The sequence below is a fragment of the Rattus rattus genome, chromosome 18, assembly GCF_011064425.1.
Source record: "Rattus rattus isolate New Zealand chromosome 18, Rrattus_CSIRO_v1, whole genome shotgun sequence".
Taxonomy (NCBI): Eukaryota; Metazoa; Chordata; class Mammalia; order Rodentia; family Muridae; genus Rattus; species Rattus rattus.
Genome location: NC_046171.1, coordinates 39,207 through 64,351, shown reverse-complemented (window position 1 = coordinate 64,351; position 25,145 = coordinate 39,207). Strand labels below are relative to the sequence as shown.

Sequence of the window (25,145 nt, the reverse complement as noted above, 5' to 3'; positions counted from 1 at the left end):
AAGAGAGGAAAAGCAGGTGGTGTAAGGGCCACTGGGTGGAAATGCACGCCTGGACTGAGGCCTACAGAGTACTAGCCCCTGCTCTCTCTGTATAAAGCTCACAAGTTGTCACCAGACTGGCTATAAAAGGACAAATAAAGCCATGTGAATGGTCTGCCTGAGTTCCTTGGTTAGAATACCCCAGTCACAGCCAATTGCTCTACCTGGACTGCACCTCCCACCTTGAGGCTGCTTCTCAGGGTCCTCTACCCATTAGCAGACTGAATCACTGGTGCCGTGTGTTTTCCTGACCACCCTTCAGTCATTACCCCAAGACCTGTCAGGCCTGCTGACAGTGCAGGGCTCTGAACCCAACCGGAAGACCCCTATGACTGTCGCTGTGTGGGACCCTGCCTCTGCATGACAGGCCCCTGTTCTCTCTGGCTAGCGCATCCTTGAGAGCCCAGCCTGGGAATCAGCATGGCTGCCAGTGTATCTGTCCGTGTGTCCATCAGGGTATCCTTCGGTACAGACACCAGGCCCTGGCCTGAAAGGTTTGAGCTGTCTTTATTGTTCAGTGGCTGCCACCCTGTAAAGGAAATAGCTTAGCTTGTGGAGACTCCAAAAGCCAAGAAAGGAAGCCATATGTGTAGCATGAAGCCACAGCCCAAAGCCAGTGGCCTGAAGCTACGGGGGTGGGGGCAGGGACACACATATGATTACTGCCAGGAAGAACATGTGTCTACCATGGTGACATGTTCTGTAGGGCAGGCATGAGGAGGAAAAAGGACACAATCTCATGGAGTCCTGGGATTCGCTGTCACTGTTGATTTTCTTTAAAGGCTTTCAATATTAACGATGCTGAAACTTGTAATCAAGTGTTTGTATTATGAAGACTACATCACTTTTCCGGAATCTTCTCTGGGCAAGGATGGCTCTGGCTTTATCTGGAGCCCAGACATTATCAACACACACACACAGACACACACACACACACACACACACACAGAGACAGAGATAGAGACAGAGACAGAGAGACAGACAGAGAAACAGAGACAGAGACACAGATAGAGACAGACAGACACAGAGAGAGAGAGACACAGAGACACAGAGAGACAAAGAGACAGAGACAGAGAGTCAGACATAGAGACAGGGACTCTGACACAAATACATCCATATGGTTAGTGTTGACAGCCTGGCTTCCCATAATAAAGATCAAAAGGCCAAATACTCTTTTGCAACTAAGTATCTCACTAAACCGAAACGAAACGACAGCTACACAGAAATCTCTAGGGCGGGAGAAAGCCATGTTTGTGGCTCATACTGGAAACTGGGCTGCACAGTCCCAAGGCGGAATTTGGAACGAAACAACCAGAAATATTTCCTGAAACTTCTTTTGGGAGCACACAGTTTGTTCGCACTATATTTTATTCTGTGTGACACGGGACCGTTGGCTTTGAGCGGGCGAACATCCCACACGCTGTGGCAACAGGAGTTCCACAGCCCGGGAGTGTCTTGGCTCCTAGCACACCAGAGGAGAGGGGCTTTTTTCTCTTCAAGGTTCCAGAGACCCGATGCTGATGCCGTGACTCACTCAGCTCTGAGGCCTGCCCCTTCCTCTCCCCCTCCCCTCCTGGTCCCTCCCTCTTTGCACCTCCCTCCCTCCACCCTCCCTGGCTCTCTTCACAGCCCTGGGCTCTAACGGCAGCAAGCAGAGACAACCTCTCACTCTGTCTTCTTTACCAGCGCCCACCCTGACCCTGGCCCGCATTCGATGGTGACTCGAAGGCCAGCCGGAAACATGAGGCTGGCCCACACTCTGCTGCCCCTGCTGTTACAGGCTTGCTGGGTGGCCACACAGGACATCCAGGGCTCTAGAGCGATTGCTTTCCAAGGTGAGTGAACTGGTTGTGCTCCCTGTGTGCTGTGTTGAGCGGGGCGGCGTGAAGGCCTGGAAGTAGATGAGCTCAATGTTCCACAAGTTACTGTTCCTCGTCCCCCTTTGTCTTAACCTTGTGGAGAGCCACCGAGAAGGGGGCTTGTCCCTTGTCCAAGCCTGCATTCTATTTTAGGTCCCGTCTTGAAGCAGCTATAACACTGGGCTCCTAGCTGAAAGGCCCCAGAGTCCTGTCACCCCAAGTCTTGTCGTGCTAGGGAGATGACAAGTTCCTAAACTCCAGAGGGACGGACCAGTGAGGGGAGTCTGTGGCCGCCCCTCTGGGTCCATTCTCTGAGTAAATGACCGTTCAGGTCCCAGAACTGATATTCCCTCTTTGCTTGGTGGCCAGCATAAGTAGCTTGTCTCTTCAACAACTCAGCATGAGGTCATAGCTCTGGTGGCTTTGAGTTGAACCTGAGACCATAAGCAGTAAGGTTCGGTTCTCCCAGGCAGCCCCTGCCCTCTTTAACTGGCCAAGGCTCTGTCCAAAGGACAGGACACCCTGAGACTTGGCTCTCACTCAGACCCTGCAGGGTGTTGCCTACCAGGCAGGTGAGAGGCTAAGGCTGCCCGGATCACCTGCCCAGAGCTCGGAGCTCTGTGGGTGAGGATGGATGGTGTCTGGCCAGGAAGCCCCTGGCCAGTATGGGGATATGTGAAGGGCCGGGTGCTTCCGGCGGGGCCCAGGGCATGGCTCACGGGATCTTCTCTGGCTTAGACTGCCCTGTGGATCTGTTCTTCGTGCTGGACACCTCGGAGAGTGTGGCCTTGAGGCTGAAACCTTATGGGGCCCTGGTGGACAAGGTGAAATCCTTCACCAAGCGTTTCATCGACAACCTGAGAGACAGGTAGAGTGAGCTTGCCTCTGTGGCCCTGGGGTGGGGTGGGGGTAGAGGGACTGGACTCACATGTAGAGCTGAGCCCTAACTCCGTATTTCAGAAGCTACCCCAGCTCCATTCCATGTCTCTGCAGCTCAGAGGGACAGGAGTGGGTAGGAGATGGAACAGCTGGGAGGGGAGGAAGTCACCTTGCCAACAGGACTGAAGAGACAGTTCTGAGTATAGAGACGTAAGGTCTTCATACCCCAAACACAGACAGGGGTTTGGGGAGTCAGCCTAGTAGCTATGCCTGGTGTCCGGAGTTCTGCACGCACCAGGACCCCACCAGCCCACATGGGCATTAGAGTCACCGCCTAAGTCCTGGGCCAAACATCCCAGCGTCTTCATCACAGAGGCTGGGAATAGGGAACCATGGGACATAGCATGCTCCATTCACTCTCTCTCCCTTCTTCCCTCCCTCCTCAATGGGGCACTGAGAGCCGAGGGTGTGGCTGGGGGGCAGGCCCTGAGGAAGGATGTAGATCATGAGCCTCCTCCCTTAGCAGGGTCTGTGCACAGCGGTCAGTCACCATGAGGACAGGAGCTCAGCCAATAGAGGCCTCAACCCTGCTAAGTACCCATCCAGAGCCTGAGGCTCTACCCAAAGACAGTGAGGACTAGCAGATTGGAGCGAACCATTTACCCCAAGGCTGTCCTCCTTAGGGACCTGAACTTAGTGAAAATGTCTGATGCTGTAGAAAGAAAAATGGAGCTCTAAGTACAGAAGATAGTGGGTGTCTTCCGGCCCTTTACTTAGCTTCCGGTGCCTCAGGACCCCACCTCTGAGGTTGGGTGGGAACTACACGTCTATTAGCTTCACTAAAGGGCCCTTGGCCACTCTGTCTCCTGAAAAACCATGTGTGGGCCCCCATCACAGACCCCGGAGAGCTGTGGGGCCAGATGCTGCAGAGCAGGTGGGGGCAACTCGGACCCACATCAGAAACCCCCATGTCCTAGTTAAAACTGGCCTGTGCCTGCCTCTTAGTCTCAACCAGTCTTCTGCAGTGCATGGGGATCTGGGGTCACCTTTACAACTCAGTTGAGACTCGGGTAGGTTTGTATGGCCACACTCATTGTGTGGACTCAGGATGGGGACCACTTCCTTCTGTCACAGAGCTACCTGCCTATCTATGAGATGGGGACATAGTAGTACTCTTGGGCAGTGGGACAGAAAGTCCTTTCTTGAAGGTTAGGGTTAGCATGCATGTCCTTGGGGGGATCTCTCTGAGCTCCCCTTACTTCATTTCACCTACGACTCACAGGTACTACCGATGTGACCGCAACCTGGTTTGGAACGCGGGCGCGCTGCACTACAGTGACGAGGTGGAGATCATCAGAGGGCTCATGCGCATGCCCAGTGGCCGCGACGAGCTCAAAGCCAGCATAGATGCGGTCAAGTACTTCGGGAAAGGCACCTACACCGACTGTGCCATTAAGAAGGGGCTGGAGGAGCTGCTCATAGGGTGAGTGGAGCAGGACCGTCCACGATGGCCAAATCCAGACCCATCGTGTTTATGAGGGAGGACGGTCTAAGGTGGCTCTCTACCCATAGGACTTTTCAACCTGTGTACTACGGGGTCTCCTTGGCCCGTTTCCATGGCCAGGTGAACTTCCAGCAGGCTGCCTATTACCCATCAAGCACTGGGCTGATGGCTAGAGACTTTGCCTCAGGGAGTATGCACCTGTAGCCACAAACCTCGGCAGGGGCCAGGGAGGGCCATTCTTCAATTTCTACCCATCCACGGGTCTATCCACTGTCTCCTCAACTGGTGAGCAAAATGGCCCTAGTCACGACCCAGAGGCTGCAGAGATCGAGAAGCAGAGAGAGACTGTGGGAGATACGGAGGGAGAAACCATTTATTACAGAACAGCTATGGCGTGCAGCCCTGGAACCACCGGGCTGAAATCTTTTAGCAGCAAGCAGGGAGGCTTCTCTCTCTCGCGCTATCCTGTGTGGATCTGAGGACCTTTCCTCTCATGGCTCGATGCCTTCCCATAATGGCTCAGGCGTTCAGCTGATGGGCGAGGGGTGGCTAGGACTCTGCGCTCACAGGGTGCCCATGCCCAGTGGGGTAGGCACAGGCTGCACATCTACCCAGCCTCCTTCAGCGTAAGTTCCCAGTGCAGCACGGGGGAGGATACCTGTCTCCTCATCACTCATTCTGTCAGTGGCTTTGCTGAGAATCTCCAGCCTTACGAGGCTGCCAGGCTGTGGCGGAGGGGGGCAAGGTTCACTTACCCCGTCTTCCTCATCACCCATCTGCAGTGAAGTTGCATGGGACGGCCAGGTCCTAGCTCCCGTCTTGTGTAACTTTATGAGGCAAGAAGGCTAGAGGCTGGATTGGGGGCTTAGGAAGTCAGAGCGTGGCCTCCACGTGCAAACCGCGGTATAAACTTGACACATGGCCGCCACATGCAATCCACAGAGCAATCGTGAAGGCGGACGTGGGAAAGACGTCATGTCTGTGTGGGCCCCTGCTTCACTCTGACCGCTTCCTCAGGAACGCCCACTGTACTTGTTAGGGTGAAACCATTGAAGGCTCTCTGTGAGTCCCCCTAGCTCTGATATCAGTTACCTTCCACGGGACTACCCCAGTCAAGTCCAGGGTCACCCCTGGGCCTCTTGTTCTCAGAGATCTGGGGTCCTAGGCATCTTGAGATGATGCCCATTTAGGGTACAAGCTGAGGCCTGGTGTCCTTCCTGAAAGTGTGCATCTCAAAGTGGTTGTTGCAGACACGTAACCCCACAAGACTGGACACTTTTATCATTAGGATCAATGGTAAAGACTTTGTCCCTGAGTTATAGGGACAGCATGTTCCAGAGCTGCCCTAGGCTATTCTCCAGGGCCTCAGCTCTGAGGGTCTCAGCTCAGGTTCTCAAGCTCTGAGCCCGAGAGGATCCTCATGCTGCCCACCTCTCCAGGGGCTCCCACCTGAAAGAGAACAAGTACTTGATCGTGGTGACTGACGGGCATCCCCTCGAGGGCTACAAGGAACCATGTGGGGGTCTGGAAGATGCAGTGAACGAGGCCAAACACTTGGGCATCAAGGTCTTTTCTGTGGCCATCACACCTGATCACCTGGTAAGAGCCCCTCCTCCTCTTACACCAAACGCACAAGATGGAGGGCATCTGGTCTCCTGGGCCCCAGAGCCACTGGCGTCCTCTCTTCTGCCACTGTTTGGGCACACATAGTCTGTTTCAGGGTCTCCCACCTCTGGGTCACTGGTCTGACCCTCGGAGTGAAGACTCCCATGTAGATGATCCTAACCCTTCAGAGGGCTGACTCCACCCCCACTGAGGAGCTTGGGTATCGCTGTGTGGGTTCTGCGACCACTGCCCAGTTCACAGTGGCGCGTGGCCTTGTGGGGGTGACTCGTTCATTCTCTCCTTCCCCGCACTCTCAGGAGCCACGTCTAAGCATCATTGCCACAGACCACACGTACCGGCGCAATTTCACGGCTGCTGACTGGGGGCATAGCCGCGATGCCGAAGAGACCATCAGCCAGACCATTGACACCATCGTGGACATGATTGTGAGCATGAACATCTTGGGGGTCAAGGGTCGGGGGGTCGGGGGTCAAGGGGTCAGGGGTCAAGGAGTGGGGGGTCAGGGGGTCAAGGGGTCAGAGGGTCAGGGGTCAGGGGTAGGGAGAAGGAGGGCTGCTCCCACAGGAGAAAGTAACTCATTCTTTCCTTTTCATTTCAGAAAAATAATGTGGAGCAAGTGGTAAGTGCTTCCCTCTGAGGCCTGAGAGTCAGGGCCTGGATCTTCCGCGGGTCGCAGCTCTAGCCGCGAGCCCACTGTTGGGGGTGTATGTCCCAGGGCTCTTCCCTCTTCCTGTTTGGTCTCTGACTGGTCTCCTATCTCTTTTTTCCACAGTGTTGTACTTTTGAGTGCCAGGTAAGTGTGGCCCACCCTCTCTGCTGGCCCCCGGACCTCTGTCTAGGATCTAGGGTTAATAAGGTCTCTTCGTTTCCCTCAGGCCGCCAGAGGACCTCCAGGGCCCCGGGGCGACCCTGGGTATGAGGTGAGTTGTCAACAGAATTATTTTAAAATAAGTGGAAGCGGTGAATTCCTCCACGGCTGTATTTCTTTACCTTATGCTAATCCCCATAACCTCACAGAGAAACCAAGATTTACTTTAAGCTGTGCCTCAATGCCTGGGCAGTTAAGTGGTGTATATTACTAACCTCTTAAGCTAATCTGGCTACCTCCTAGCCATGATCCCAGTATACTTGCTTCTTATAGGTCTGGCTCTTTGGGCCACAGATGTGTTTCCATGATCTCTCTCTGGACCCTTTCCCTCATGGCTCTAGCCTCTCTTCATTCTCATGACTGATCTTCTCTACCTCCTTCCCCTGGCTGGTGGAAATCCCACCCTATTCTCTCTTCTGCCCAGCCACTGGGTGATCAGCATTTATTGACAAGGCAGAGAATAAATGGTAAGAACCGTTTATGCAAACTTGAGACAGGAGATTCTTGGCCTAAACTTTATAATGCCGGATTGAAACAAGAGCTGAGGGCAGAGAAACCAGCATTTGAACAACACAAGGAGAACCTTTACGAGGTGTACAGAATCATTTGCTTACACTGAGTGGCTGGAATAGCCTTGCTCGTGTTGGGATGAGCTAAATGGAGGCCATGGCTCTGTGCCTACCTCGTCGGGCCCCTGGTACACTCAACATGGCCACTAGTGGCCTTTATCCAGGGAGAAAGTCCTGGCTTAATGTGGGTTTGGGGTATAGGACTTGAGATTGTCGAGCCTGCTCCTTGTGGTTCAGAAGGTTGGCTGCAGATTTAAATGTCAGTTCAGCATCTGCCTGGAGTTGGGAATGAAACTGGGGGTCTTGGCGTGGCTCACGTGGGACAAATCTGAGCACCAAAGGAGACAGACGCTCACTGTTGGTTCCAGAAGGTGGTCAGGTCTAGGAAGGTTATCCTACCACCTGACCATCATCCACGGAGCTGCGCTATGGCCCTCTGGGGAGTTCCTGTGCTGGGTCTCCCTGTTCCTCTGGGTCTGAAGCAGCATAATAGCCCAGCCTCCAACACTTGCGGGCAGAGGCACAGCTCTAGGCCCAAATCCAGTCAGGATGACGCAGCGTGAGGACCCCGGTGGGTAAGACTCCCAGATGTCAGGAAGGCCTGGAAACAAAGCCAGAACGACTCTGGAGCCTGGATGGAATCGCTCTGAAGATCCTCTTCATGCACAAGAGGTGTTGGCCAGCTTTTCAGAGCAGATGACTGAGGCTCCTGACCTGGCCTGCCCTGAGCCGATCTCCTCTGCCTTCCAGGGGGAACGAGGAAAGCCAGGTCTTCCCGGAGAGAAGGGAGAAGCTGGAGACCCTGTAAGTATTCGTTACTGTCTGCATGGGGATGGGACAAAGGTGGAGAAGCCTGAGGGTGGGCATCTGAGTGGTAGAAACTTCCAGAACCATAATTCTGAGCACAGAGACCACACAGCTTGTCTTTTGCTGGGGAAGAAAGGTACCCCAGGCATCAGGCCAACCAAGTCCCACGGCCTCTGCTTTCAGCCATAAGTCTCCAGGCAATTCTCTCTCCCTTCTAGCCCTCTTTAGGGTGTCCTGGCTTCCCTCCCTCTCCTCTGGTGTATTGTGCACACCCTCTCCTCCCTCTTGGGTGTGCTGGTTTGCCTCCTAACCTCCAGGGGCCTCACAGCCAATCACTTGAGGACTCTATGTGGGTCTAGCTGCACAAGGGGTGAGGTGGGCTGAGTGGTACCTTCCAGTGCTATCCAGGGATGCCTGACCATCTCTTGTTCTGCTCTAGGGACGACCTGGGGATCTTGGACCAGTCGGGTACCAGGGTATGAAGGTACGTGTTCTTAATGTCCAATGGCCTCTCTTGGGTGGGGTGGATCACGGTTTGGAAGCAAGGCACGAGCTGCCGTGTGCAACAAATAATGGATTCCTTCCTTTTCTGTTTGGCTCATAGGGAGAAAAGGGAAGCCGTGGAGAGAAGGTGAGTAAGGGCCAGCTTCCGGGTGCGTCCTTCCTGGGGCAGAGAGTTACCTTGACTGATGGGAATTAGGGGGAGGCAGCTAGTGCTGCTGTCAGAGGGGAGCATGGGAAGAGGCCCCCCTGACTGTCTATGCCTCTGGGGGAATGTGGCTGGTCTTTAGGGACAGAACTCCTGGGTCAGAGAGGATGGGGGTAGGGGCTGTCATGTCGCCTCAGTGGGCAGTTCCTGGACACCCTCAGAACACGGACCCTGTTGTCTTCCCTACCCATTCTGCCCTGTGTCCCTGATCTCTCTGTCCTATGTCCCTGAACATCACTTCCCTACTCTCTTTGGTTGGTGGGATGGTGTCACAATCCCACCTAATGGGAGAATGGAGGTGCAGTGGGAGCTGCCCTCTGACCTTCTCCTTCCTGTTTCCACAGGGTTCCAGAGGCCCGAAAGGCTACAAGGTGAGTCTAGACAGGTTGAGGACATAGATGCTGTCCATGGACCAGTGCTAGGGACATCTGGCCTATGTCTAACCTTCTTTTGTCTCCGTGCCTCACAGGGCGAGAAAGGCAAGCGCGGCATCGATGGGGTGGACGGCATGAAGGTAAGCCTGAGGCAGGAGGGCTGGGAGGGTGGGGTATGCCGTCTAGGATGGGAGGTAGACAGAGTCAGGGGCTGCCCCAAGTGCACAAGTGCAGTTCCCACAGAGCGCTTTCCCGAGAAACTCGGAGGTGTGAGTCAGGCGATGTTCCCTGCCAAGACCCAGGTCCTGGTAAACCCCAAGTGATCCACTTAATTTCAGAGGGCTCCTGACTTCCTGGGAGGGGCTTGGATGGACAGGACTCTAGTCTCCACTCAAACATTCCTATCTTGACGTTCCCTTCTCCTTCTAGGGGGAGACGGGATACCCAGGACTACCAGGCTGCAAGGGTTCGCCAGGATTTGATGTAAGTCACTTCTACCCCTGTGTCTTGGAATTGTGGATTCTTAGGAACTTGGTCCAACCCTTGCTATATTGGCTCTTTCCAATGGCTGAGCTCTGTGTGCATTCATTTGATTCATTTGCTCGGTCTGAGGGTGGCCACTTGTCTGGGGCCCCCGGGTGTCCTGGCTATCTCCAACTTGCATTTCCATATTTCCACCAGGGCATTCAAGGACCTCCGGGTCCTAAGGGCGATGCTGGTGCCTTCGGGCTGAAAGGAGAAAAGGTAAGTGACAGGGTAGCTCCAGAGAATGGAGACTTTGACATCTACTACGTCCTGGGTCAAGCATTCCACTCTGGACCCACGGTGTGAGGAACAAGCCTGCCTCAGGGCAACACAGCCATAAAGCCTCGAATGGCAGCCTCAAGTTGGCCGTTCAGTACCCAGCATCTCGGGTCTGCACCTGAGGAGGTTGGAGGCAGAGATGGTTAAGGCTGTGCTGTGTAGCTGTGGGTGACTTGGAGAATCCCGGGAGGTCAGAACTCTTTTTTTTTTTTTTTTCCGGAGCTGGGACTTAACCCAGGGCCTTGGCGGTTGCTAAAGGCAGCGCTCTACCACTGAGCTAACTCCCCAACCCCGAGGTCAGAACCCTTGCAGAGTTGGTTAAGGTGGCCCATGGTTAGAGTAAGCACTGATGTGGCTTTCTCGGTATGGACCCATGGACCAAGCATCTGTGACCCCTGACCTTCCCCAGGGTGAAGCTGGAGCAGAAGGTGAGGCTGGGAGACCTGGGAACTCAGGGCCACCCGGAGATGAGGTAAGACGGGGCAGCATGAGGCAGGATGGGATGGGATTAGCTTCATCGACACTGGGACTTGTGGTCACTCTCAACCTGTCCCCCAGGGTGAACCGGGAGAACCTGGTCCCCCCGGAGAAAAAGGAGAGGCCGGTGATGAGGTGAGCACCCCCATCCTTCTCTAGTTTCCATTCCCCACACACAGACAGAGTAGGCTAGGGCAGAAACTAACGTGTGCTATTCCTCCTTGTCCCAGGGAAATGCTGGCCCAGATGGTGCCCCTGGAGAGAGGGTGAGTCAGCTGGATGGTTCTGTTGCTACTGCCCTCCACATCGACAGTAAAGGCTAGTGCAGCCGGGCCTGGTCCCTGGAGGTCCTCAGTGCATGCCTTGACTAGGCAGGAAGCCAGACCCCAGTCGTGGTAGATTTCACCTTGTGTGCTAGCCTTTGGGTCACATGGGCGTCTGAGGAGGTAGGTGGCCTGAGGAACACAGAAACCCGCCCCTGGACTGGTCTCACATGACCACAGAGACATCTGCTGAGATCATCAGGCCTAGCCCTCAAGCTTCTTCACCCACCCTTCCTAACAGTGGGATACAGAGGCAGCCTCCTCACACGTCTGCTTCTTTTCACACAGGGCGGCCCTGGTGAAAGAGGACCTCGGGGGACCCCTGGTGTGAGGGGCCCAAGGGGAGACCCGGTGAGTCATGCCTTGGGGTTGTCTAGGGGAGACACTGAGACCGGAGTTGAGCATAGATCCACACAGCTAGCCATGCCCTTTTACTGGTGTCTATGCCTCAGCTTTCCTGCTTTCTATGGAGGGCTGGAACTGCCAGGGGCTGTGGCAGGGCAACCGAGGTAGGGCATCAGTCCAAATCCTGTCAGAGGATTGCTCATTACGGGGCCTATCTGGAGAGGGAGAAGCGGCAGGTAGTGCCAGCCTCGGTCTCTAGTTTTGAGGTCAGCAGACCCAGTCAACCTTCACCAGACTGCCTCAATCGCTCGCCACCAAGACAGTGGCTTCTCCTAGAGCAAATGGCTGGCGGTCACGTGACCTCTACCCTGTACACTCATTGGCTCATTTCTCCCCCAGGGTGAAGCTGGACCACAAGGTGACCAAGGAAGAGAGGGGCCTGTTGGCATCCCCGGAGATCCGGTAGGAAGCCTGATATATCGTGGAGAACCGTGATGCCTGACTAAGCCAAGAGCTTCCCTCGGGCCTTCAGAAGGAAGTGTTCCCAGTGGTGCAGCACGGTGGGGGAGGGAGATCCTCCTACAGATATGTGTCCCTGCAGACACACAATGTCCATGCTGGCCCGGTTAGGCTGGGTATGAACATGTATCAGAAATGTACTGGAGCTGTGGGACACACTTGTAGGCTCCGTACCGTAACCTTAGATCTCTGGCCTTGAGCTGTTGTGCTCACAGGGCCTGGTAGTGTGGGGGTGAGGGGTAATAGAAACCTGGATACCACCGGGAGGGAGACTATGTCGATGTGGACAGATAAGAGTTCCTAGTAACGGATGGAGCTCTTTGTGTCCTCAGGAGCCGGATGAGGCCAGCTATGAGGCTGGCTGGAGGGCGTTTGGGAGAATTAGCGTACAAAGGTTCCAGCATCTAAGGGCATGAGTGAAACCTTCCCATGTTCAGGGAGCCAGAGGCCGGTACAGCCAGGCTCAGTCGGGAAACACTGGGGTCTTCAGGTCACCAGGCCAGATATGACCCCCCCCTTCCCCCTCAGAACCATCGGGAGGGAATAAGGCAGGGACAGACATAGCTTGAGTCTGGAGTTGTCCTTGCTTGTGTCTGGTAAGGAAGGGGCAGAAATCTCGGTGACTTCATATGGAAGCACCAGGGCTGGCTAGTCCTTCCCAGGCCAGTGCAGCCATTAAGGCCCCCCGAACACAAAGGACTTCCACCTACCCTGGCACAAAAGTGAAGGCTCCCGGATGGATCCTAGAAAGACATGCAGGGAGTCCAGCCTGACCACACCCCACACTGGCCACTGGCCCTACCTGTCATAAGGCTCTGAAGGTCCTCCGCCCCCGTGCCTGGGGCCCTAGAAGACATGGATGGGGCCATGGCCTGGGACTCTCAGCTCTGAGGGAAGGGAGACGGATGTGGCCTGAGGGGAGATGAGCTGAGTTCTCATAGTTCTCAACCTTCTAGGGTGAGAGTGGCCCCATCGGACCTAAAGGATACCGAGGTGATGAGGGTCCTCCAGGCCCTGAGGTGAGAGCTTGCCCACGCTGCCCTGCTATTTGCCTAGGCTAGCCTTGAGTGTCATCCCTGAGGTCTACCCTAATCCTGCAGTATCTACCACACTCCCACCCCATTTCTCTGTACCTGGTCTTCCCTCTCTCACCCTAAGAGGGTCCCAGAGAAGGATATTACAGCCCAAACTTACACTGTCTAGCTATTAACTGTTCCTCTCCTTTAGGGTCTCAGAGGAGCCCCAGGACCTGTTGGACCCCCCGGGGACCCAGGCCTGATGGGTGAAAGGGTAAGTATTTGGGAGAACAACCCTGTTGGGCACCGTAACTCGCCCCTGGGAGAGGTGTTGAGGGGTAACCGCAGTTGGCTCTCAAGAGTAAGGTTGCCTCATCCGAGACCCTCTTGCTTAACGTTTCAGTTCAGGCAGACCTGGGGAGGGGGGCTGCTCCCTGACTGACAAGAGGAGCTCTGGGGACACAGCTGTCCCCCAGCCATCTTGCCAGCATCTGGCATGGTGACAGCAACCCTATCTTCCCTCAGGGTGAAGATGGACCACCAGGAAATGGCACGGAAGGCTTCCCCGGCTTCCCTGTGAGTGTCAGAGACATGTCTACCAAGCCTACTTTGGTATCCCTCGGGCTAACCCAGGCACCTGGATGTATGGGATAGACCAGAGTCATCTGTTAGTTTGGGAATTTGGACCTGGGACTCTGCTGACCCTGGGCCCGTCCTCCTGTGGTTCTCACTTGGCTGTCCTCCGCAGCGGAGCCTGGTATAACTATCCTATCTTCCTCCACAGGGGTACCCAGGCAACAGAGGCCCTCCTGGGGTAAACGTGAGTATTTCCCATCATGCCTCTGTCAGGCCATGTATGTTATGTTCACACTGCTCATGTGCACCCACAGGGGCCTGCACAATCAACATACCATGAGCACCTTCCCACGTGACGTCAGGCGACACGCACATTCACTCACATGTGACCCTGAGGTCGCACCATTGATGTCAGAGATACCCAAGCCGTATCACGTCCACCTTCTCTGCCTTCTCGACTCCCAAGATCCCGCTAACCGACAGATGTTGTCTCCTGCAGGGCACGAAGGGCTACCCTGGCCTCAAGGGGGATGAGGGTGAAGCCGGAGACCCAGGAGAGGATGTAAGTGGGGTGAGGCGAGGGGACGAATCTGTCAAGCATGCCACCCTGAGGCCTCTGCTCCCTGGAACCGTGGCACAGGGATGGCCGGAGATGGCCTCTGAGGGACCGGAGCAGCTGGGCTGGCGTGTGGGCAGCTGATGTGCGTGGCTGCTCCCGCTGACCCCATTCCATTTCCTTCCAGAACAATGACGTTTCACCCCGTGGAGTCAAAGGGGCAAAGGGATACCGGGGCCCCGAGGGACCCCAGGTAGGTGATGTGGCTGGAGGGCCTAGGGTTCTGTAGATGCAAGATAAGGGATGCATAGAGTAACCAGAGGCAGGAGCTGAGAGGCCCAAGGGACTGGGCTTGTCCCAGGAGCGATTAGGGACACTGAGGTCACCAGAGGACATACAGTGAAAGAATCCATAAACTCCATTGATCCACGTTCCTCATTAAAATCTTTGTCTGCTTTGGCGCTGACAGGGGCCTCCAGGACACGTGGGACCACCTGGGCCAGATGTAAGTACAGTAACGGAAAATAAGATCTTGGGGCTGACCACTACGGCCATGGGTCCTGATGGGAACATTAATGAAAACCGTTCACAGCTGGGGGCAGCTGGGGGCATCTGGGATAGCTGGGGGGGAGCTAGGGGCATCTGGGATAGCTGGGGGCAAAGCTAGGGGTAGCTGGGGGCAGCTGGGGGGAAACTAGGGGCAGCCAGGGGCAGTTGGGAGGAGCTGGGGGGAAGCTAGGGGCAGCCAGGGGCAGCTGGGGGCAGAGGCTTGAAGCCTTTTACTCAGGCCACAGACACACATGACTACAGTTGAGGTTTGTGATGACTTCAGTGAACATGTAACAAGTTGTGGGAGCCATGTGGCCATGGGGGACACATGGCAGATATGTGTTGGTAATTGTATCATATCTTATGTTCTTAGTGGGTAAAGCCAGGAACACTCTGGGCTGGGAGGAGTCCCTGGATAGATCCACCCTCTCCCCAGGGGTTCCCAGGGAACACCAGGAATGGCCTCAGGCCATGCCACGTTAACAATCTCATCTCTCTCCCCAGGAGTGTGAGATTCTGGATATCATCATGAAAATGTGCTGTGAGTATCTGGATCTCAGGTTGCCTTTTTTAATGAGCCAGCAAGCTCCTGCCAGCCACAGGGCCCAGGCTTCTGCTCCAGAAGGGTCTCAGAGGTTGGGAGGTAGAGGTGGGCAGGGCCTAGGCTCTACTGGGATTGGCAGGTCTCCCAACCTAGAACGGGGGCTGGGCTACACATGTTCTTAGATTTCAGGGACTCTGACATGCTGAGGCCCTGGCCAGAGCCTAGGTGAAGCTAGGCAGAGCAGGACAGGGCACCTTGTAATCCAGAGCTGTTCTATTTAGCGCCTCTTCTCCTCTCTCCTCAGCCTGCTGTGGTGAGTGATGTCTCTTCACTCTTGGGAGTTCCTGTGCAGTGTTAAGTAGACCCATCCTGGCTCTACAGTGGGCCAGCCACGCAGCAGCCATGCACGACACTCAGCCACGAGCTCTCTCACCGGCCTCCCTTCCAGTGAGCAGTACTCTAGGGTCATGCAGGCCTAGGATACCGCTGGTCCCTGGCCTCTCTCCCTAATGTTTCAAGTAACCATCAGCAGGCCGGAGCCGGAACCAGACCCCCAGACCTGTCTTGTTCACTCCTCCATAGGATCAGAACTGAGATGAAGGAGAAAGGGTAGCAACTGTTGGGTCTGGTCAAAGAAGGCCACCCTGACAAGCCCAGCTCCCAAGGAGACTTGGGAGAAGAGTCCTGGTCCACAGTGCGAATCCCAGGACACAGGGGTGGGACCATGGAGTATGGAGGGAAGCCCACAGAAGGGCTCTAAGGGCTGGCCCATCCCCTCCCTAGAGTGCACGTGTGGTCCCATCGATATTCTCTTCGTGCTGGATAGCTCGGAGAGCATTGGCCTACAGAACTTCGAGATTGCCAAGGACTTCATCATCAAAGTCATTGACCGGCTGAGCAAGGACGAGCTAGTCAAAGTGAGTACAAGCCAACCTGGGACCGCAGGCGGGGCCAACAGAGAACTGAGACAGTGATGTATGCATACATGGAGCTGGTCCGACCCTTCAGCAAAGCCAGTTTATCCTTAACATCCATGGAAGATACATACACACACACACACACACACACGGAAGAAGATATATATGTATGTATGGTAGATATATATGGAAGATGCACATATGTATATATACATATTCACATATATACATACATGCATACAGACACACACACAGAAGATATATATGTATGTATGTATGTATGGTAGAGAGATATATGGAAGATATATATGGAAGATGCATATTATATGTACACATAAACACATATATGCATACATGCATACATATACACACATACACACACATATATATGTATGGTAGAGATATATATGGAATATACACACACACACGCGTGGAAGTATATATGTATGTATGATACATATATGGAAGATGCACATATATGCACATATATGTATATATACATATTCACATATATACATACATGTATGCATACACACACACACGGAAGATATATAGTATATATGGTGTGTGTATATATATATATATGGAAGATGCACATATTCACAAATATACATACATGCATACAGACACACACACGGAAGATATATTTATGTATGGTAGAGAGATATATGGAAGATATATATGGAAGATGCATATTATATGTACACATATACACATATATACATATATGCATACATGCATACATATACACACACATATATATGGAAGATATATATGTATGGTAGAGATATATATGGAAGATGTGCATATATATGCACATATATGTATATATACATATACACATATATGTATATGTACATATACACATATATGTATATGTACATATGCACATATGTATATGTACATATGCACATATATGTATATGTACATATGCACATATATGTATATATACATATACACATATATGTATATATACATATACACATATATGTATATATACATATACACATATATACATACTTGCATACTTATACACACACACATACATACATATATATAGTGGGTTCAAAGCTCATCCTTTAACCTTGGAGGGCCATGTACAGCCTTGTGAACCTGGCGGTGAGCCTGGGGGAGCAGTTATACAGGGCTCTGGGTTAATGAGCCCCATGCAGGGGGCGTGGGCCTCAGGGGAAAGGCCCTTGGAAGGTTGGGATCCTGGGGCACAGCGGTGTTGGACTCCAGACCCAGTGGTGACTGCCGTTCCTGCAGTTTGAGCCAGGGCAGTCCCACGCAGGCGTGGTGCAGTACAGCCACAACCAGATGCAAGAACACGTGGACATGCGGAGCCCCAACGTCCGCAACGCCCAGGACTTCAAAGAGTAAGAGCATCCCAAGATCTCTGCCCCATTCAGGCTCCATAGCGGGCTGGCCCAGCCGGGACCCTGACCTGGCTTTGACCCTGGCCTGTCTGTCTTCTTGGGCAGAGCCGTCAAGAAGCTGCAGTGGATGGCTGGCGGCACATTCACCGGAGAAGCGCTGCAGTACACCCGGGACCGGCTCCTCCCACCCACGCAGAACAACCGAATTGCTCTGGTCATCACAGACGGACGCTCTGACACTCAGCGGGACACTACACCCCTCAGTGTGCTCTGCGGCTCAGACATTCAGGTGGGCAGCTGGATAACCTGAGCGGTGGCTGGGGGGCGGGGCTCCTGCAGACATGGCGGGGGCGGGCGTTCTGCAGGGGAGAAGCACGGGATCAGCTGACCCGTGCAACCCTGTCCTCTGCAGGTAGTTTCTGTGGGCATCAAGGATGTGTTTGGCTTTGTCGCGGGCTCCGACCAGCTCAACGTCATTTCCTGCCAAGGCTTATCACAAAGCCGGCCGGGTATCTCCCTGGTGAAGGAGAACTATGCAGAACTTCTAGATGACGGCTTTCTGAAGAACATAACAGCCCAGATCTGTATAGGTGGGTACTGGGGAACCAACGGGCTGGGCAGGCAATGCCTACATCCATCTCACACACGCCCCCCCTCCCCCAGAGCTAGGACCAGGAAATGGCCCTAGGACATCACCTGTCTGTCTGTCCATCTGTCTGTCTTTCATAGGCAGAACTCAGAGTGGGAGTGGTTCACGGGGTCATGGAGACATAAGGACATTCATATCCATGTGATTTCTCTTTACAGATAAGAAGTGTCCAGATTATACCTGTCCAAGTGAGTGCACGGACGGGCTGGGACAGGGCGGGGGAAAGGCAGGACCCGATAAGGGCCCCACAGAGCTCTTGGGTGTTCTCCTTGAGGGAGGCACACCTCTGAAAATCTGGGTAGCCTCTGGGTAGTCCTGTGGAGACCACCTAGTCTCAGGCCACCCTCTCTGTTCCACAGTCACATTCTCCTCCCCGACCGACATCACCATTCTGCTAGACAGCTCGGCCAGTGTCGGCAGCCACAACTTCGAAACCACCAAGGTCTTCGCCAAGCGCCTAGCCGAGCGGTTCCTGTCAGCAGGCAGGGAAGATCCCACCCAGGTCGTGCGGGTGGCCGTGGTACAGTATAGTGGCCAAGGCCAGCAACAGCCAGGTCGAGCGTCTCTTCAGTTCCAGCAGAACTACACGGTACTGGCCAGCTCTGTGGACAGCATGGATTTCATCAACGACGCCACCGATGTCAACGACGCTCTGAGCTATGTAACTCGTTTCTACCGGGAAAACTCCCCAGGTGCTACCAAGAAGAGAGTGCTGTTGTTCTCAGATGGTAACTCACAGGGGGCCACAGCAGAGGCCATTGAGAAGGCTGTGCAGGAGGCCCAGCGTGGGGGCATTGAGATCTTTGTGGTGGTGGTGGGACCCCAGGTGAATGAACCCCACATCCGTGTGCTCGTCACCGGTAAGACCGCCGAGTACGACGTGGCCTTCGGCGAGCGCCACCTATTCCGTGTACCGAACTACCAGGCCCTACTACGTGGTGTCCTCTACCAGACAGTCTCCAGGAAGGTGGCCCTGGGCTAGAGGGCCGCACACGTGGCTGTGCGCATGCGTGGAGACACACTTCAACAGCCCTTCTTGCCCTTCCCACTCACCAAACAGGAATAGGAAATGTGACCCAAATGTTCCTGACCCGTTGGTCAACTCGACTATCTTAAAGGGAAAGCTGAGGTGCACACTCTTTGCTTTGTGTAATGTCCTCCTTGGCTCACCCGAGTTCCTATCTAGATCCCCGCCCTTGGTTTGTCCGTTGGCGGCGGCCATCTTGCTGAACCCCCTCCCCAATCTGGGCTGGGTCCGGCCATCTCTCCTCCTCCTCCTCACCGCCTCTAACCTGTCCCTGGTGTCTTCACACCATCCCTGCAGTTTCTGTCTGTGTTCCGTCTGCCATGCTCAAAGCGAAGCAGACCTTCCCGTGGGCTCAGCTTGCTGGATGATGGCTTTTAGAAAACCGAAAGCAAGAAGATTTTCAAACACAGACTTGGAGGAGACCCCTCTTCTTCATCAGGTGCTTGTCAGTGACCGACGCGGATCTCGGTCCTGGTCTTTAGTGGTTCAGTGTGAGCAGCGGGAAATGCTGGCCCCTGCCTCTAGTCCTTAAAAGCAAAGGTGCTATCCCTCTGTAAGGGCTCTCGCTGCACACAGAGAGGACGGTTCACACTCACGTGTTCTGTCAGAACCAATCCAGAGCTTTTTCCCTCAAAATAGTGATCATCCCCCCTTTTTTTTTTCAATGACTCCTCCTTGGTTAGTTTTTCCATAGCTCCCTCACACTCCCCTTAATGTGGTCCAAGCCAGCTATCTCTGCTAATAAAGGTTTTTCCATTTTTCTCCGTGGCGCTTCCCTTTATCTACCTACATTACCCAACACACTCGGCAAGAGAAGCCAATGCCAGACATTCCACAGGGCAAAGGAAAAGCTGCTCTGAGAGGAGAACACAGAGGCCTACAGGCCTGCCCATGTCGGCGAGCGGTAGTGCTGAGGAACACAGCACCCTGTAGTGCAGACTTGAGAGACACTTGGGGTTGACGGCTTAAGCAACTAGTTCCCAACTAGTTCCCACCAGTTTTATCCTGGTCCCAACAAAATCCAACCAAATTAAATGAGAGCCAACCAGAATAAACCAGACCAGATGGTATCCAATGAGATTACACCAGACCTAACCAAATACAGCCCCATTAGACTACATCCAATGAGATCTGACACCAGGGCCAAACAAATGTAAGCCAGATAGAAATCACTGGACCGGGTTGGGGATTTAGCTCAGTGGTAGAGCGCTTGCCTAGCATGCGCAAGGCCCTGGGTTCAGCCCCCAGCTCCGGAAAAGAAAAAAAAAAAAAAAAAAAAAAAAGAAATCACTGGACCAAACTGCTCTTAGCCAGATTAAATCAGACTAAACCATATCCAACCAGATGAAAACAAACAGCACCAGGTCCAACTTGAGTAAATTAGAACAGATTGGATCTAACCAGGTTAAACTGGAATGAGCTAGACCCAACTAGAATATGCCAACCCAAACAGGATTACACGAGTCCAAACCATACCCAACCAGAACAAACCAGATCCAACCAGATTAAACTAGGGCAAAGTAGATGATAACAAACCAATTCAGGTCCTGGCAAATTATACCAGAACCAACTAGTTCCATCCACATTACACTAGACCAATCCATGTCCAAATTAAACCAGCTCCAACCAGATTAAGTCAGATATAACCAGATGAAGACCAAATAGACAAGTGTCTACTAGATCTGGTTCTAAATTAACTCTCCAGATGTCTATAATGGATGCTGCAGAAGGAACCTGGGTAAGTTGATAGTTACTCAGAATGACGTAGGAGTCTACATGGTGCTCGCTATGACTTTGGTGAGGTGAGGCTGGCCTAGAGGCAATGGTGTGTGGGTAGGGTGTGGAGACTTCCACAGTAGAGTCCATTACACACAGCCATGAAAACCTACTTCAGGGAACAAACAAATAAACAAAACAACAAGAGCTAACCCACTAGATCAATGGTTCTAAACCTGTGTGTTGCGACCCCTTTGGGGGTGGGGCTCAAACAACCCTTTTACCTAAGACCATTGGAAAACACAGATATTTACATTGCAACTCATAACAGCAGCAAAATTACAGTTACAAAGCAGCAATGGAAATAATTTTGTGGTTGGGGGGGCGGTCATCATGACATGAGGACTTGTATAAGAGACCACAGCGTTAGGATGGGTGAGAACCAGTGCACTAGACCCTTTCTGCTGATGGAGGGGAGACATCCGAGTAGAACTGGAGAGAGAAAAGAGGGGAAGGAACCAGGAAGGGGCTCAGAGTGGGGAACCCAGAGAGACTGATGGCCTTGGCCACCATCTATCTCCATTCAGATGCCCAAATGTTTCCTTACCACAAACTAGCTTGGTAACACTTGGCACTCAACCACATGGAAAGGCCAATCACATCCTTCATCCCTATGCCTGGGAGCTGAGGGTAGGACCAAAAGCTAGACTGGGGCAGGGCAACCATCCTGAGCCTGGAGGAGGCATGGAAGGTATCTTCCACAGACCCATTGCCCAGACCGGAACTTGCCTGCCTAGTCACTCCCAGTCTGCATCCCAGATCCAAGTGGGACTTAATGGTCCAAGTCTTGACACATCCTTGTGGCTCTTTACCCCAAGTTCCTTTGTCCCAGCTGCTTCATGTGGTCACTGGAGACACACCAGGCAGGAGGGACTATGGGTCTACTAGGCTTAGTCAGCACAGATCCTTGTTGGAGCCCAGCAGAAACCTCTGGTCTTATAGCGTTAGAATTAACTCCAGAATCCGAGACAGAGCAAGGCATTTCCCCATAGCCACACCAACTGCTGACTATCTCAAGCCAGGACTCTTGGCCATTTCTGCCCAAACCTGGTCCCCCCGAATCTCTTATCCCTCATGCTTTATCTATATGAACCTCCTACCTCTTTCTTGAATGTTTTATCTACACAAGCAACCAGACAGCAATGAGTGGCTTCTCACAAGCCCGGATGGGCCCTGCCTCTTATGCAATGAATCTGTAATCACCTCTTCTGCATGCTTAGGGCAGTCTAAGGTGCCCACAGTAGAGGCTTCAGGTTAGTGGCTGACTGAGCCCAGCTTCCCACACCCTGTTTGGTTGAGACTGTGTCAGCTCTCCTCCAAAAGTAGGTCCAACATCTGGAGGCTCTTACTGTATCCTCATACTCCTTTCCTGCTCCTTGCCCCACCCCTACCCCTTCCTCTCTCTCCCCCTCCCCCCTCTCGATGCATAGAACCCAGGACAAAAAACAAAAAATAAAACAAAACAAAACAAAACAAAAAAAACAACAACAACTCTGCTGCTACGCCTGGCATTACCCAAAAGAGAGCAAAATTCACCGGGAGAGTGGAAACCAGATACGCGGGTTTCCTCTAAGAAGATAGGGTCTTAGACTGGCAAGGAGCCGATGGATCGGGGCACAGGCCACACTGCCTGTCTAAAGGTATGATACGGGGATCCCAGAGGGCTTCTATCCACGGTCCCTCCTTTCTCTGGCTTACATGGAGAAGTCAGGGTCAGTGAGAAAGTTAGCATGTCACTCGTCAGAAGGCTTTACCACCGTCCCCAGAGCTGAGGGGATGGCACCTGGATCTGGTTCTCCCTACAGGGGATGTGGCTACTACTCCCTCTTATTCCTAAGAGGTGTCGTCAAAGAGAATGGGGCCCAGAAGGGTTTCTGAGGGACTGCGTGTGGTGGTAAATGTTCTTTGGGGGTTTCTACCCCACATTAGACCACTTAGTTCCCAAATGAAAGACACAACCCCTTGATATTTATACTAAGCCTTAAAGCACTAGAGCTGGGCAGTTCCCTCTGTGCTAGTTCGTCTACTTCCCTATCAATAACCCCAAGATATCCCTTGTTGTGTTCCACCTGGGCTGATCCTGCTCTAACAGGCTGGGCCTCATGGCCCTGTTCTCACGATCTACATACCCCATGATGACTTCTTTTTTCTCTTCTTTCTCCTCCTCATGGTCCCTGCCTGAGCCCCCAAACCTAGGAACCTTTGCTCCGCCCCTCTTTGGCCCATCCCAGACCTTAGGCGTCTTTATTAACCAAAAATGGACAACATGGGGTAGGGGTAGCAAGGTTTACATAACAAAAAACTGGTATACATGAGGATCTATTTATGAAGCAGGTTTTCGATACAGTATTTAGGATTTGTATCCATAGCGTCACCAGACTCAACCCATGACAACTGTGTATCCTAGCAGACTGTCAAGGTCTCTAACACGCTTCTGGGCTCAGATCACTGGGATCTACCAGTGCTGGGGACACAAGGTCTGAGCAATCTATCCCTGTTATCTGATCCCATAATTTGGCCCTCCATATCCAACAGGAATTGGGGGTATTCGAGGCTCTGTCTCCCCCTTCAGCTCTTCTCAAGCAGAAGCTGCTTTTCTCTGGGCTTCCGGATCCCTGAGACGGCTCTGGAGTTTGGAGACAGTGGGTCGTTTGCAACTTTGTATCTGGAAGAACTCTATAGAACACGAGGGTGCAACAGAGAGAGCTGCAGGCCCGTGACAGTGGAGGACACAAGGCTGGCAAGTGCAGGCAAATGAAAACCAAAGCACAAGTCTGGCCGTGAGCTGTGATGAACAAACCTGGCATAGAGAAGCCATTGGGGGTGTGGTGAAGTGGGGGAGGGGAGTTGGCCGTAACTGCTGTGCATATCTGGGGGTGATGTCAAGTAATGACATCATTTTGAAAGTGCCAAGGGACTTTTCTCATTCCGGTTTTAATTGACCGAGACTTTAGATGCTGAGCACTTAATGGCTATCAAAAATCAACTTGCAAGGCCAAGGGTGGAGCGTTCCTTTAGTCCCAGCTCTTGAGAAACAGAAGCAGGGGGATCTTGTGAGTTCAAGGTCAGCCTGGTCTATATAGAGAGATCCAGGCCAGCTAGAGTTATATAGTGTGGTGGTTTGAATAAGCTGACACCCACAGGCTGGTGTTTGAATAGTTGGCCCTCAGTTGGTGGAACTGTTTGGGAAGATTTAGGGGGTGTGGCCTCGAGGGCAGGCTTTGAGGCGTTAACGTCTCTTGCCAACCCTGGTGTTCTCTCTCTGCCTCCTGCATGGGATGTTGCAGCCAAACTTTCTCTCCACCGTCATGGACTCTAATCCTACAACACCATAAGCTCGATTAGACACTTTCATAGGTTTCCTCGGTCACAAGGTTTTATCACCGCAACAGAAAAGTAACTAAGACACGTAATGAGACCCCGTCTCTCCGAACAAAATAAGAACCGGAAAAAAAATCAACCCGAGATAGTCATTGTCTCACCCATTCAAGATTAAAGGTGTGGACACTCGTGGGTACAAGAAAGATGGAAGGAAACTTTATTAGGAGAAATTAAGGGAACATGAGAGGGAACTCTTGAGGGTAGGAGGAAACAGATGTTGCATTTCTTTGTCTGGAAGTTTTTATTGGACTTGTATCAAACACGGGACATGGGTTGGTCAGTTAGTGGGCCCTACAAGTTTGTCTATGTTTTTCTGCTCCCATCAGGGAAATGACTACATGTTGTTCACATGTTGTCCATCCACTTACAGGAGTGGCCATGTTTTGAAGCCCCAATATTTGAGTTGCTCTAACTGTTGACTGTGCTCATGAGCTAGGTGTTACCCTGGGCCAGTGCCAATCTTGTGGGTATCTTCTGGCTGCTACACTACTTTGTTCCTTCTCCCCGTATGGGGTCAGCTTGTAGATTTTCTATCACAGCTACCAAGATATAGTCGAACGTTCCTTCACTATATTCAGGAGTATTGGGGCTAAGCCTGTGAAGTCAGGTCGGGATGGAAAGCAAGAATGAGTCAAAGTCACCTGCTAGGAGGCAGACAGGGGCTCTAAGAGGCAAGGCAGTGTGGACAGACAGGTTGGCTGGCTGGCTGGCTGGCTTCTGCGGGGACATTTCTGGGGAAATGTACATTGGTCATTATTGTCTTTTTGGTGTAGGAGAAACTTGGCAGTGGTGAAGTTAAAACCTGCCTAAGAAAATTAAGTGACCCAAAGTAGAATTTAGCAAAAGGAGGGCTTCCCCTATATCTTAGATAGTAGAGCAATCTAAGGGTCTCTTCCATGGATAGATGTGAGAGGGAAAGTTAGAGGGTCATAGGTAGACAGTACCTCCCTGCTAAAATGCCAGCCTCTTAGTCCCTGAAAGTCTCCAAGAAGAGATGGTGAAAACACATGGGGCTAAACAGGACCCACAGGGTAAAGGGGAGAACCTAGGAACTTATACAATCTCAGAGTCTG

General features: G+C 52.7%; 1 protein-coding gene across 1 annotated transcript; it reads left to right on the top strand.

The window, feature by feature from the left end:
- The first annotated feature begins 1,657 nt into the window (after positions 1-1,657).
- Col6a1 (collagen type VI alpha 1 chain) lies at positions 1,658-19,680 on the top strand. Its single transcript, XM_032888763.1, has 35 exons — positions 1,658-1,874; positions 2,637-2,766; positions 4,060-4,260; positions 5,721-5,880; positions 6,204-6,332; positions 6,506-6,526; positions 6,680-6,700; positions 6,783-6,827; positions 8,095-8,148; positions 8,591-8,635; positions 8,756-8,782; positions 9,205-9,231; positions 9,330-9,374; positions 9,664-9,717; positions 9,916-9,978; positions 10,448-10,510; positions 10,597-10,650; positions 10,746-10,781; positions 11,127-11,189; positions 11,583-11,645; positions 12,659-12,721; positions 12,930-12,992; positions 13,244-13,294; positions 13,503-13,538; positions 13,794-13,856; positions 14,038-14,103; positions 14,320-14,355; positions 14,904-14,940; positions 15,248-15,256; positions 15,727-15,860; positions 17,130-17,239; positions 17,345-17,528; positions 17,652-17,829; positions 18,047-18,076; positions 18,248-19,680. Exons 1-35 carry the CDS (start codon positions 1,754-1,756, stop codon positions 18,868-18,870), a joined length of 3,105 nt encoding a protein of 1,034 aa, XP_032744654.1. The 5' UTR covers positions 1,658-1,753; the 3' UTR covers positions 18,871-19,680.
- Positions 19,681-25,145: the final 5,465 nt, after the last annotated feature.